Here is a 13,634-nt window from a genome sequence, read left to right on the forward strand (position 1 = left end):
TATATATATATATATATATATATATATCTATTTATATAATTTTGTTTTGCAGGATACTTAACCATTTGAAAAAGTCATTTTCAAAACAAAATTAAACTATGATATCATTCTTAAAATTAACTACAAAGAAAAATATTTTTTATATATAGATATAATATATTTGTGTTTGTTAAAATAAATTATAAATTAATATTTTTAATATAAAAATACAAATAATAGTATTTTCCTCTCAATCTTGCACTATAGTTGAGTTTCTAGTCTTCTATTTAACCTATTTTTATAGGGTTAGGTTGTTTCTTTTATCACGCTGATGAGCTAAGTGATAAAATATAAAAAAATCTCACTTATTTAACGCATTCTCGCTCAAGTGAGGAATTTTCGCTTGAGCAAGAAAGACGTCGATTTCTAAAACTGTCCTGGAGCATGATTGCTTTAGTGATAATCTTCTGTTGTAAAATTGGCTTCCATCTTTCTCTTTTTAGCTCAAATCATTATTCTTGAATCCAAATCTTCAATATTCTTATAGATCTACGATTATCACCAAATTTTTAAATAAATTACTCTTATTCTGATAAAGATCATACAAAATGTGAAAAAGTATAAATTCATAAATTATGGATTATTTTATATGCAAATTAACAATAAATCCTCATAAGTATATATATTTTAATATGAAATATTACTAAAATTAGACACTTATCAATCACCCAGGGATTAGAAGCTGATATTTCCAACCGTTCAAAAACTTGATATTTCATCGAAAGAATAAGTAAATGTAGTAATTGAATAACTGTGTATTAGTTTTTTTTTTAGAAAAAAAAAACAAAATCATCAATTAATTATAAGAATAATTAGTTATTTAGTAAATACTTGCAAAAATAAGAAATAACTGAAATATAAAAAACAAAACAATAAAATAAAATATTAATGAAGATAAAATATGAACAAATTTATATACACAGTTATAATGAAAAATTTCTTTATATATAGGTATAAATTATTATTTTAACTTTTTTTTTATAAAAGTTTTCATGTTAAGCATCACCTGCCATGACATGAAAAAATAATTATTAAAAAAAGAAAAATAAATAAAATACAAAAATATGGAGAGAATAGACCAAAACCCACATTGTTGGAGATCCCACATCGACTAGAGATTAGAGCATTTCATTGTATATAAGTGGGTGCAAACCTCAACCTCAAGAGCCGAGACTGCCAACTCGTGCGTGGGACTATATATTTTGGGTGGTTCGATAGCGGCCCGATAGCGGGTGGCCTGATAAGCCCAACAAACACTCACTAGGATAGGCTCGAAATGGCTTTGATACCATATTACGAAGTGGACTTTAAGCCTAACTCAACCCCATAAAACCGGCTCATAAAGAATTTTAATAACAGACTAGATGGAAGTCTATTATACCAATGAAATGATTCTCTATAAATGAACCCTAAATTAACCAACTTATCAACACATACACAAATATTTCATCGATTACGAAGCATCCACGGAACGCTGAAAAAGTACCAATAAATTCTCTCATACTCCCACGAAAAATACCTCCACAAGTAGCAAAATCAGGATAACCCTAACAACCCCATCAGTGTTAATTTTAACCCAGCCTGATGAAGGAAACTCTCATCCAACAGGAAGAGAACAAAGAACTTTTTCACTACGAATCTTAATACCAAAAAAACTTAATCACGTTGAAGTCCAACATATAATTTTTCATTGAAGCTTTAGACGAATTTTCCACTATACAAGTTAAATCTTTAATTACCGAAATTATTATTTTAACTTCTTATTAACTTAAGCTTATTTCATACAAATTTTGTATGTGAATTTTTCTTGGAACATATTTTCAAAAGGATTTCATAAACTTGAAAATGAGACTTCCTTCTTCATATGGCGTGATATTTATTTTTTTTTGTTCCTTTTAGTACAAATAGTTGGTGCCAAGGGTAGGATTTGGATAAAATTTCGTCTCAAACTTTTGTTTTACGTTTTTCTAAAAATAAAAGTCAAACTACTATTTATTCTTCTTCAAATACTAAAATGAACTTTTCTTGTGTGAATAGCTTGAAACCAACAAATAGTTTTTTTCCAAAAAACAAGGAGACGGTTGAAAAGAAAAATATAAATATACATTAGTAACATACAAATAAAAATTATATAATTTAAGCACAATCTGTCAAAGATTTTAATTATGTTCAACAACACTACCCCTACTCATGTGTTGTTCATAGACACAATACACTAAGTATGTGCTTAAAGTGTATTTCATCTTGTTGTGTGGAATTCTCTTAACTACATATTGAATTTATTTGGTCTCTTTAATTTGATTCATAAATTTAGTTCAAATTTAGTATGCTGGTTCAAAATGGATATTTTCTAGCTTTATTAATATACATCAATGGCACATCATAATTGTTGCATCTGATCCTAACACTTTCACCAAAGTTCAACAACAATTACAAAAAAATATTGAAATGAAAATCATCGAGTATCTTAAATATTTTTGGGTTTAGAACTTACTCATTCTGAGTAAAAAATTCCACTAACTTATAAGAAAATATGTCATATTACTCAGGAAGTTGGGGGAAGATTAACAATAGCATACACATGTAAGTGGGTGGGAAAAATTAGGAGAACACATTTATATAATCTTATATAAGACAAGAACTTCACGTGAATGACAAATCACTAAAATCCAATATAATGAAAAGTTGTGAAAGTGTAATAATGGTCCCATTTAATGCATTGAAACAAAGTTCCAAAACTGAAACTACAGCCAGAGAGAAGAAAAAAACATTGCACCCATTAAAACACTTTTTACTTGAAAGGAGAGAATAAAAGAAAACAAAAAATAAGTTGTTGATGAACATTGAGATATATTAGGAGATAGATATGTAAAAAATTAATATTTATAGTTTTAAATAAACTTTTTATTTCCAATAAATACGATCAGTAAAAAATGTGAAGTTGTTTTTACTGGTAAAATTTATAAATATATCTCTGAAGATTAACCTGACGAAAGTGATTCAAACACTATAATACAACTAGCCTAAAGTTGCCCTTACAAATGAGAAAGTAAAAGTTTAAAAGTTCAACTATTATATTTGTTAGTTATTATCCAACAACATGGGCTTTGTGTGTTATGCACTTAGCTTGCGGGAGCATGGATTGCAACAATAACATGACCAAAAAATTATAACAGAGGAAGGAGCCTTTCACTACATCTTCATTTTTTTGGGTGTTTCGCTGCAACCTTACATTTTTCTTCTTTCACCCCTATATTTTTTGAAAATCTCAAAATTAGACTTGGTCATTTTATTTGAAAAGGGCATGGTGGATGGCTTTCATGGCCATTGTTCTTCTTCATTGGTTGTTGGTGTTGGTGGAGGTTGATTTAAGTTGCACGGAACAAGGGTGGAGGTGTGACTTGCGATATTGAAGTGTTGGCTGACTTTTGAAGGTAATAACTGAGTTTTGTTGAAAAGGATATGGTGGTTATGGAATTTTGAGTTTTTCGATTAAGTTTTTGTGTTCTGTATGAGGGGGTGTTCCATAATATATTTTTTTGACTTATGGACTTCCATAATGCATTTTTTTTAGATTATGGATTGGTGAATCCGAAATGTATTTTTTGACTTATTGATTTGTTGATCAGAAATTGATTTTTTGACTTATGTACTAGTGAATACATAACACATTTTTTTACTTATGGATTGATTGTCATACATGCTCACCTGATATACCTCATTCCCTAGTTCTCACCATTCAGACATAAACATGCATAATTCAAATTTAAACAAAAAATCCATGCACAATTTCTGACCCAACAAACAAGTTTTCCATAAAACAACATAAAAAAACACATAACAGAAAAAGTACTAACCAAAATCACTATCGAATTGTCAAATTTAGGAAAGTGACGGATCCCCCAATCTGGTTTCAATACGAATTCCTCGATCCTTTGAACTTCTATGGATTGCTCATTCTGATTACAAGACCATACCATTATGGATTGATGAATTTGCCAAAAAACGGATTAGACATTATGGAAACCAAACAAAATTACTTATCAACCTTCAACGGATGAAATCCTGCTATGAACTTCACATAACCACCACTTAGTCGTTAGAAACCAACATTATACACAAAACAACGACGGAAATCAAACCCAAGACATCATTGCTTCTTGCCGCACTTTCAATAGCAATGTAGAGACAAAACCATACAAAAGAGAGATAAGATACAATGTGACAATGGTGGTACAATGCCTAGTGTTTTTAAAAACTCCAATAATAACTTAATCATTAAACAGATTATAAAGGTGAAAAAGATGTAGAGGTGAATGAAGAAACTCCTTCGTTTCCTTTAGAATTATGAAAAAAAAAACACGATTCTCCTAAATAATATAATAAATATCCTTATATCATTATAAGAAATTACAAGAATTAGATATAATTTGACATTTTAATTTCAAAATCACTTATATTATATTCATAAAAACAATATTTAAGCACAATAAATAATGTAAATAAATGATAAAATAAAATAGTACGACATGTGGCAATTATCAAATTTAGAATTGGTCGTAAACATGATAAACCTCAAACTATTATAAAATTATTAAAATAAATTATTATAATTATTTAACCAACGAAATTTTAAATGTAAACTCTATTATCTATTATAATATTATATTACTTCAATAATTTATTTATTATTAAAAATATTAAAATTTAAAGTTTCAACTAAAAATAAAAATCAATTTGTCATAAAAAAAATCATATTTAACACTAAACAATAAATGAGTTCAGTTGATTCTATTAGTAAATTATATATTATATTACTTAAAGTGTCAAAAAATAATTGAAAGGAAATAAAATAATAAATAACTTTAATCTTATATTTAAATAGTGTATCGGTATGGGCGAGGTCAATCCTGGTCTCCCTGCCCCAAACCCACTTAGCTGCCCGAGACCTGGGGGACCTGGTCGAGACGTGATAGACTCGGTCGAGACAATGAGATCGATGGTCTACCAGGCCGAGACCTTAGAAGACTTGGCCGACCCATATTACCACTAATGCTCAAACCAAGGTCAGTGAAACTGATTAGGTAATGCAACCCTAAGCAGGTTCCACTTCGATAAACGAGTCCAACAAGGTAGGCCCATTAGAATAATATAAATAACACGCATAAGGTATGTCATTTATTACTGTTCACCTACTTGAAAGCTGACCACTCGGTGTCTACGCAGGTACCCCACCATCCGGTGTCTACCCGAGACCGAGTGCCGAAGAAGAAGCAGGAGGACAAGAAGAATCTCAGTTCATCACCCAACAACCTGACCGACCGGAGGAAAAAACTTCAATAGTTCTCTAGATCCCATCTCCCTAATATGAACTAATAAAAATCAATTGTTCAACTTAATTTTAATGTTGTTTTAAATTAAACTTAAAAGATCATTAATTATATTTTTGTTTTCAACACTTAGTTTTTAAATTAAATTAAGTTTTTAATAACACTTATCCTTTAGATTAATTTAAATATTTAATAAATTAATCATTTTAGTTTTACTTTATTTTATTAGTTGCACGCCAAATGTTATACCATACGATAAAAGAAAAATTAAAAATTAAAAAGGATTTCAAGAATTTAAATATAAATAAATACAAATAAATATTTAAAGAATGCTTAAGTTAATTTATTAAATACTTAATTTTAAGAAAAATGATTGAATGCTACACATAAAAATCAGTGAACCCTTAAACTTATTAAAGTTTTTAAATTATTAATATTTGTAAATATGTATTTGATAACGAAGCTTGATCGGGACATGTTTTTTATCCAATAGATTTAGGGTGAGAAGATAATATCAGACGTGCATACCCAATATATTTTTATATTTGAAAAACTAATAATAAATATTATAAATTATTATAGATTTACAAATCATAATTATTGTAAATCATATAATTACTATTTAAAATTGAATAAAATAGTTATTTTACTGGGGTATGAATTGAAGCTTCTATAATACTGTTACCGGAGGAAGCAACATCTGTTCTCCTCTGCAAAGACTGAAAGAGTAAAGAAAACCCTAAAACCCTAAAATTTCTGAATTCAGCTAAGACAGTGACTCCTTCACGCAGAGGGAGAGGAATTCTTAGGAAAGAGGAGCCAATGGACTTCGACGAGTACGAATACCTGGAGAAGACAGTGGAGGAAGATGTAGATTCCACCAAGAAGAAGAAGGAGATCACCGACAAGGTCGAGAGAAGTTACAGGAAGCGCGACGTCGACGACGATCTCCACGCCGACGAGAGGAGGAGCAAGAGGAGGGGCGACGACGACAACGGTGGTTCCAAGAAAGATCGTGACAGAGACAGGGATAGGGACAAAGACCGGGAACGTGACCGTTCCTCCGGCCGTCACAGGAGCGAGAGGGAGAGAGATGGAGAGAAGAAAGAGAGGGATAAGGATAGAGAGAGGAGGGATAAGGATAAGGATAAGGATAAGGACAAGGATAGGAGAGATCGTGACAGGGATAAGGAAAAGGAGCGCGAGAGAAGAGAGAGGGATAAGGAGCGAGAGGAGAGAGAGAGATCCAGAAGGAGCAGGAGTCGCTCCGAGAGAGAGAGAGGAGACAGAGACCGGGAGCGAGATTTCGAAATGCGCGATGGACGGTAATTCTTATATCCTCTCTTTTCTGCAATTAGCTTGTGAACTAGGGTTTACCTTTTGAGTTCAGTGTTGGTTCAATTCATCAACTGTCCTCGCGAGTGGTTTGAATTGATTGATGCTAAAAAAAAACTGTGCATCGGTGTTGTGACCTGCATTTTTGTTGGATTGGTGTTTTTGTGGTAGTATGCAGTGTGTGTGTTTTTTTTTTCCGGCTACTGATGGCATGGCTAATGGTGTGCGCCTTATTATGCATTCTGGTTGGAACTATTGAAGTTTGTGCAATTCATTTTGCTCATGAAAGGAGGATTGGGCTGGGATGTCTATTTGGTTTCAAGAAATGTGACAAGATTTGTATTGTTTGAGGGTGGATTTTATGCATTTCTCGTATGATGGTGTTTAATATCAGTTCCGATCAGTTTAGGTGACCTATTCCAAGCAACTCAGTCAAAGTTGATAAGTACCCTTAAGGCACTAAGGGATTTTACTCGAGACTTACACGCCATACTATAGAGAACAGACATATGTTAGTGTCTGTGTCTTGTCACTTACTGCTAAGAGTTCCAATGGTTGACAACTAGTTATTCTGTTACTATGATAACTATTTCACAACCTTCTGTATCACATTGTAAAGTTAGATAGCTACACTCTTTTCTAATAGTATGATATATGAATAAGTTATTTATGATGCGTCTTTTGATCCGGAAGGTACTCCTGCGGTCAAAATAGTTGGTGACACCGCTTCTGCATTGCCCTGGGCCCCTTAGGCATTCATTTGGCCACCTCTTATTATAAGTTTGAACATGATTCATGATGTAGGTATTATTATATTATTATTTAATTTACAATGGGTAGATGCTAGATTTATGTTATGATAGGTTATTCACTGCAATGATGGATTATCATTTTAATAATAAAGTAAGAAAATCCTAACCAAAGTTTCTGGGATGTATGCATAATATTGTAAGGATTATTAAGTGAGAGTTGTACATAGGATTATATGGTTAGATATTGAGACATCACCCCCTCTTAAGATTAGTTGCCATTTTTAACTGTAATGTCATCACCGTATGTTTTGAAATTATGCTATAAACCATCTGATTATCAAAATTTCTAACAAGAAATTTTCTTTTTATTTTTTTACTGCTAAATTTTTAATTTGTTTTACAGGAGATTTAGGGATAAGAAAGAGGCTGTGGAACCGGAGGCAGATCCAGAAAGGGACCAGAGAACTGTTTTTGCTTACCAGGTTGGTTGGTTGACTCTATTTTTGTTCTTTTTAAAATTATAATAATTTTAAGTTTTACTTATTTTGATATTTGGCATTTTTTCTGATGATTGTATATTTGCTCCGGTGATTTCAGATGCCATTAAAAGCAACAGAGAGAGATGTGTACGAGTTCTTCTCAAAAGCTGGCAAGGTTAGTTGTTAACTTAATTGTATGAACTTTGCCATTAGAACTGTGATCACTTGCGTGTCAAACCATTCTGTCTCTGTTAGAACTGTAATGACTTTTGTTGTTTAAACCGTTACTATTATTATTATTATCTTATTTTATATTTAGTATATTGTTTCTTCTCAATCATGATAGCTGTTAGCAAATTACATGGAATTTATAAGTTCTTACAAGTATGCTGAAGGCTACTCAGAGACATTTGGTTTCTGTTGCAGTATATCGTGCTCTTCCTTCACTTTCAAGTAGGACAGCAACTTTATAATGTCTCAACAGTCTGTTTGTATGATGAGTGAATATGGGGGTATATGATAATATTTTCAATGCCACAAATTTGGTGTTTGGTTTGCATGCTGGGAATGTCTAATATTTGCCTCTGTAATTGATACTTTGTGTCAAGTTTAATGTTCTCTCCTCTCAGGTGAGAGACGTCCGTCTGATCATGGATAGGAATTCAAGACGATCCAAAGGAGTTGGGTATGTGTTTTATTGTTAAATAACTTATTGTTTTTTTATGTATGTGCTATTGTGGTATTAGGATATCAACTTCCAAGAATCATGTTTAACTGTATCTTTAAATGGACTAGCAATGCGATAATGATGAGGGATGGTGGGAATACCTTGCACTCATGTTTAATCAATTCATGCTGCGCACTCAAGGTAGATGACATAATCCTAGTTTTTTGTTTGGTCCTATTCCCCATTTCCTTCCTCTGCATGTCATACAATGAGGATTTCATTTGTATGCTGATGACCCTTTTTAGTTTATTTTCCACCATTTATTAATTGGAAGTCCCATGTATTGGTTGTGGGGCTCCATAAGGTTTGATATGGAGGAAGTTTTGCTCTCCTTTTCTCTCTCTGGCTATCACTATTCAATTTTTTGGTGAGAAGAATGACTCTATGTATCTAGATGAGATGCTAATGGATTTGGTTTTGTTTAACTTTTTAGAATTAGATAACAAATGAGTTATTGTAAGGCTAGCTGCCAGTTTTAGGTTGGATTTCTTATCTTAGTTGGGATTTGATTCGTCACATGTATACGTAATTACATAAGCAAAGGAAATGTGTTACTGTCACTAATTCTTTCTCGTCCTGTCTCAATGGTTTCCTATCTCTATTCTCATACGGTATTCTCTTATTTACTTGCCAATTTAATAATTAATACATATTTTAGCTTTTTATGTTTATCATGACAGGCTAACATTTACTTTACAAGTCAGATACATCAAATGAACTCAGCTTGAGCTGTCTGCACTAGAGTTTTTGTTTCCCTGCATCACTTTGCTGTATGCTTTGTAAGTTTTGATTGAAACTATTTGTTTCTTGGTTCTGAAAACTTGATGCAACTTCTTGATGAGGCTGCAGGTATATTGAATTTTATGATGCAATGTCAGTGCCAATGGCTATTGCTCTCTCTGGTCAACTTCTTCTTGGACAACCTGTAATGGTGAAACCTTCTGAAGCTGAAAAGAACCTTGTTCAATCTAATGCTTCTGGTGGAGCGGCTGGTGTAGCTGGTCCTTATGGAGCTGTGGACAGAAAATTGTATGTGGGAAATCTTCACTTCAACATGACTGAGAGTCAGCTACGGGAGGTATTTCCTTTTTGTTGCTGTTTCAATGGCTTGTGTGGTGAGGATGCAGATGTTTGGCATATTTCTTGTGGTCTTTACTATATTTATCAGGAATGTGAAGGCACTGTATTTTATTGAATACAAATGGTTTGACAAGACCTATTTCTCCTTGGAAATATTCAATTAAGTTCCTCAAAATGGATCTAGTTTGTTGATAGATTGTTACCAATTTGATTCTTATTGTTACAGTTTTATTATCATTTGACATTTTTTTTTACTGTTTTAGATTTTTGAGCCATTTGGTCCTGTTGAAGTTGTCCAACTGCCTCTTGACTTGGAAACGGGCCACTGCAAGGGTTTTGGGTTTGTTCAAGTTCGTTTCTAACACCTCATTTTGAAATTTTTTGCTTTATGTAATATTTCTATTTATCTCTTTAATTTGATTTCACTGGGCAGTTTACCCATCTTGAACATGCCAAGGCTGCTCAGAGTTTAAATGGAAAATTGGAGATTGCTGGCAGGACTATCAAGGTAAAATTTTTGTGCTGGTCATTTTTGGTTTTAACTTGGTATCTTTAGCTTTTGTTGATGACAATTCTGCTAGTTCATATGTTTTTGATTGATGTTGTTCATCAAATTCAGGTCTCATGTGTAACGGATCATGTTGGAAGCCAAGATACCACTGCAAAATCTGCAGACTTAGATGACGACGAAGGTGGATTGGTAAGTTTGTTTTGTTATATAAAGTATTAAAATCAAAACTGGCTTTGGCAAGTTGACATGTTATTAAAATTTTTAAATCTATACATCATCATGCAATATTTCAAAATTACTCTCAGTGCTTTAAAGAAAATGAACTTTTTCTACTGAAGATATATTTAAAAAGTGTTTAATCGTCAAAGTAACTTTTAAAAATGAGTGTTTTGTCCTTCCAGAAGTTAAAAGTAATCTTCAAAGCAAAAGCTCTAAAAATGCTGTATCATACCCGCTTTTACCCTTGCATAATGGGCCTTGAAGTTACTAAAGATTAGGTACATCAATATTTTTCACTTTGTCGTTTTGTACTGTCTTTCTATTGGGGACAATTCTGAGGGTGTTAATTAAGCTTCTTTGTTCCTACTTTTGTTTTTATTTTCCTGCTATAATAGCAATGATCTCTATTCGAAATGAGGACCTTGCTTATCTACTGTGCTCTGCTGTGCAGACTTTAAATGCTCACTCAAGAGCCTTGCTTATGCAGAGGCTGGCTGGTGCTGACATTTCTGCAAGGTTTGTTGTCAATAGCATTCCTCATATTTAGTAACTATGGTCATAATCTTCACATTTTCAATCTTGCAGCATGGGTATGTCTGTTGTGAATGGCTCTGTTCCTGCTCAGCAGACTGTTAGCTTACCTATTGGTGCACCAGTTCTGCCTGCACAAGTTATGCCTACCCCAGTGGTAGAACCTGTAGGAAGCCCCAGCGAGTGTTTACTTTTAAAGAATATGTTTGATCCTACCACCGAGGTGTGTGGTTGGCTGATTTTATTTTACTACCATGTAATGTTTCATTTAACAAAGTACTGATGATGATAAACAATGCAATGCAGTCGGAACCAGATTTTGATATAGACATTAAAGAAGATGTAGAGGAAGAGTGTTCTAAATATGGCCGGGTGAAGCATATTTTTGTTGACAAGTAGGTTCATAAATGTGTGACGCCCTTCAATTATCATGAACAATTTTACTGTAGCCTCAACTTTTAATTAAAATTAAATCAATCCCACTTTCAATAATCATGAACAATTTTACTGCATGCCTCAATTTTTAATTAAAATTAAATTAATTCCACTTTCATGTGAGTTACAACTTACAATTCTTTAATTGGTTTGGCATGTGCACAGAAAAAGTGCAGGTTTTGTCTATTTGCGATTTGAAACAGTGGAAGCATCAAGTGCTGCTCAACGTGCAATGCACATGAGATGGTTTGCACGCAGGTTAATTTCAGCAATCTTCATGGTAATCTTTTGATATTCATGAATTCCCTGCTATCTTTATTGTTTTTGTACTTGAAAATGTGATATATAGGTGGTTGTATTTTTTGTTTTTTTCTTAATATACTTTAAATAATAAATTACAAAAGATTTCAGAACTAATAAAATGAAAACGAAGTGACATTTTTGTACTGAAGGTTTAATAAATGCTTCTTAGTATATCATGCACAAAAGAAGCAGAAGAATGATAATTATTAATAAGTGTTTTAGAATTAGCTACTCGAGTCATTGTTTTATGCATTTGATTAGTTAATTAAGAGCGGACTATTCTCAAAAGTTGGGCCTAGGTAATAATTGGTGAAAATCCCATTACGGCACTAAAAGAACAGATCTAGTCATCTCTAGAACGTTAGGTTGCACGGGTCTAAAGTAGGATTTTCTAGTACTTGTCGTCAGATTGGTGAAGTTGTTGAGAGGTGAACTTGTTTAATTTACTTGAGGTCTTTTTTTGCTAAGATTAGTTTTTCTTTTCAGATGTCTATGTAGGTTTACTCTTTAGTCCGAACACCATCCTACCCTCGTTGTCCTTACGCATTTTAACACATTTCAGTTCAGATCCCCCAGGCTACTAGAGTCTCTTTGTATTAGCAGGTTTTTGAGGTACCGCCGTCTGTGTTTGGAAACGCATTGTTTTACTTTCGTCTTGCCTGCAATGTTTGGCTGTAACGCTATGGGCTTGTTAATATTTGTGACTCTTTTCTTTATTCTTTATATTTTATAAAATATGAGGAGCTTAGTAAAGGCTCTGGCACGTTATTGTTTCTATCACATCCGATAATCAAATTATCATAATACTATGCGTCCTCTATGTCTTCTCTTTCCTTTTTCCTTCAAATTTATAATATTATACAGTAAAGCTTTTATTTTCCTGTATTTCAAGAGGTTATTTGTTTTGCAGCAACCACAAATATATGAAGCCAAGTTTAAAGGGGAGTGAAGAAAGTTCATACATGCCTCGGGACTCCTCATGATATACAATATGCATAATTTTGAGGCCTTAATTTTTCATAAATTTAGCTCTTGTTTATTTAGATTTTGATTCATGAATTGCAGTAGATTACAGAGACTGTTGTGTTGATGTTTGGCGATATTTATGATCAGTTTAACATTGTGCATGGCATTCTTAAAATCTTTCATACCGTTTCATCTTGTGAAATGTACAATATCTTTTATTGTACCTTAATAATTTATCTTATTGGTTGGAGTTTATTAGAAATTATAGAATCATTAGGGGGTTTAATCATACAAAATGAAATCTTCAAGATTATTCTGAATTAGTTTTAACGATGGAAAATAATATTTCTGGATTATTAGCTAGTATTTCTCAACTATTAGGTGAGTGTTAGCAAAGTATTTTTTACATTATTTTCCAAATATTTTTGTTGCCAATTAAAATTTATTAGAAATTATAACTTGAGTGGATTTTATTCAATTAGAATCGACATTTGCAAAATTGTTATTTTAGTATAATTAATACTATGCTTTAAAGTAATATTAATAATTTTGTCCTGTAAGTTTATGTTATATTTGTTGTGACCTTTATGTTGAAATTTAGTGGAGGATTTATGCAATCAATTTTACCTTTAATATTGTTAATCTAATCTAGTGCTTTGCGCAATCGGATCACTTAATCTATTAGTGGATTGAATGAATTTTATATTTGTTTTAGCTTATTAGAAAATGAATTGAGTTGAGTTGGTTATTTAATTTATTAAATGGTTTTGATAATGCAATTTAATATTATGCTATTTCAACTATAATGATTATTTTATAAATGGCTAGAAACTTGTATTGCACAGTTAATGTCTCGCGCATCAGTTAGAGTAGTGTGGCTTGTAGGTATTGTTTTAAGCGTACGTACTTTAACAAAGTCATATATAT

At 32.2% G+C, this 13,634-nt stretch overlaps 1 protein-coding gene across 1 annotated transcript; it reads left to right on the forward strand.

Moving 5' to 3' along the window:
* Positions 1–6,012: 6,012 nt before the first annotated feature.
* LOC137812455 (uncharacterized) lies at positions 6,013–12,873 on the forward strand. The gene is made up of 13 exons (XM_068614433.1): positions 6,013–6,694; positions 7,860–7,938; positions 8,054–8,110; positions 8,565–8,620; positions 9,512–9,740; positions 10,006–10,092; positions 10,176–10,250; positions 10,362–10,442; positions 10,924–10,988; positions 11,058–11,226; positions 11,310–11,398; positions 11,604–11,718; positions 12,652–12,873. The coding sequence occupies exons 1-13, from the start codon at positions 6,192–6,194 to the stop codon at positions 12,688–12,690; spliced, it is 1,644 nt and encodes a 547-aa protein (XP_068470534.1). The 5' UTR covers positions 6,013–6,191; the 3' UTR covers positions 12,691–12,873.
* Positions 12,874–13,634: the final 761 nt, after the last annotated feature.

This window comes from Phaseolus vulgaris, chromosome 2 (genome assembly GCF_000499845.2).
Source record: "Phaseolus vulgaris cultivar G19833 chromosome 2, P. vulgaris v2.0, whole genome shotgun sequence".
Lineage (NCBI taxonomy): Eukaryota > Viridiplantae > Streptophyta > Magnoliopsida > Fabales > Fabaceae > Phaseolus > Phaseolus vulgaris.

Excerpts from the sequence above, each read along its gene's own strand:
- LOC137812455 (XM_068614433.1), top strand. The coding sequence starts at position 6,192 with ATGGACTTCGACGAGTACGAATACCTGGAGAAGACAGTGGAGGAAGAT. Across the intron at positions 6,695-7,859 it reads TTCGAAATGCGCGATGGACG|GAGATTTAGGGATAAGAAAG; the intron begins GTAATTCTTATA and ends TTTGTTTTACAG. Across the intron at positions 7,939-8,053 it reads GAACTGTTTTTGCTTACCAG|ATGCCATTAAAAGCAACAGA; the intron begins GTTGGTTGGTTG and ends CGGTGATTTCAG.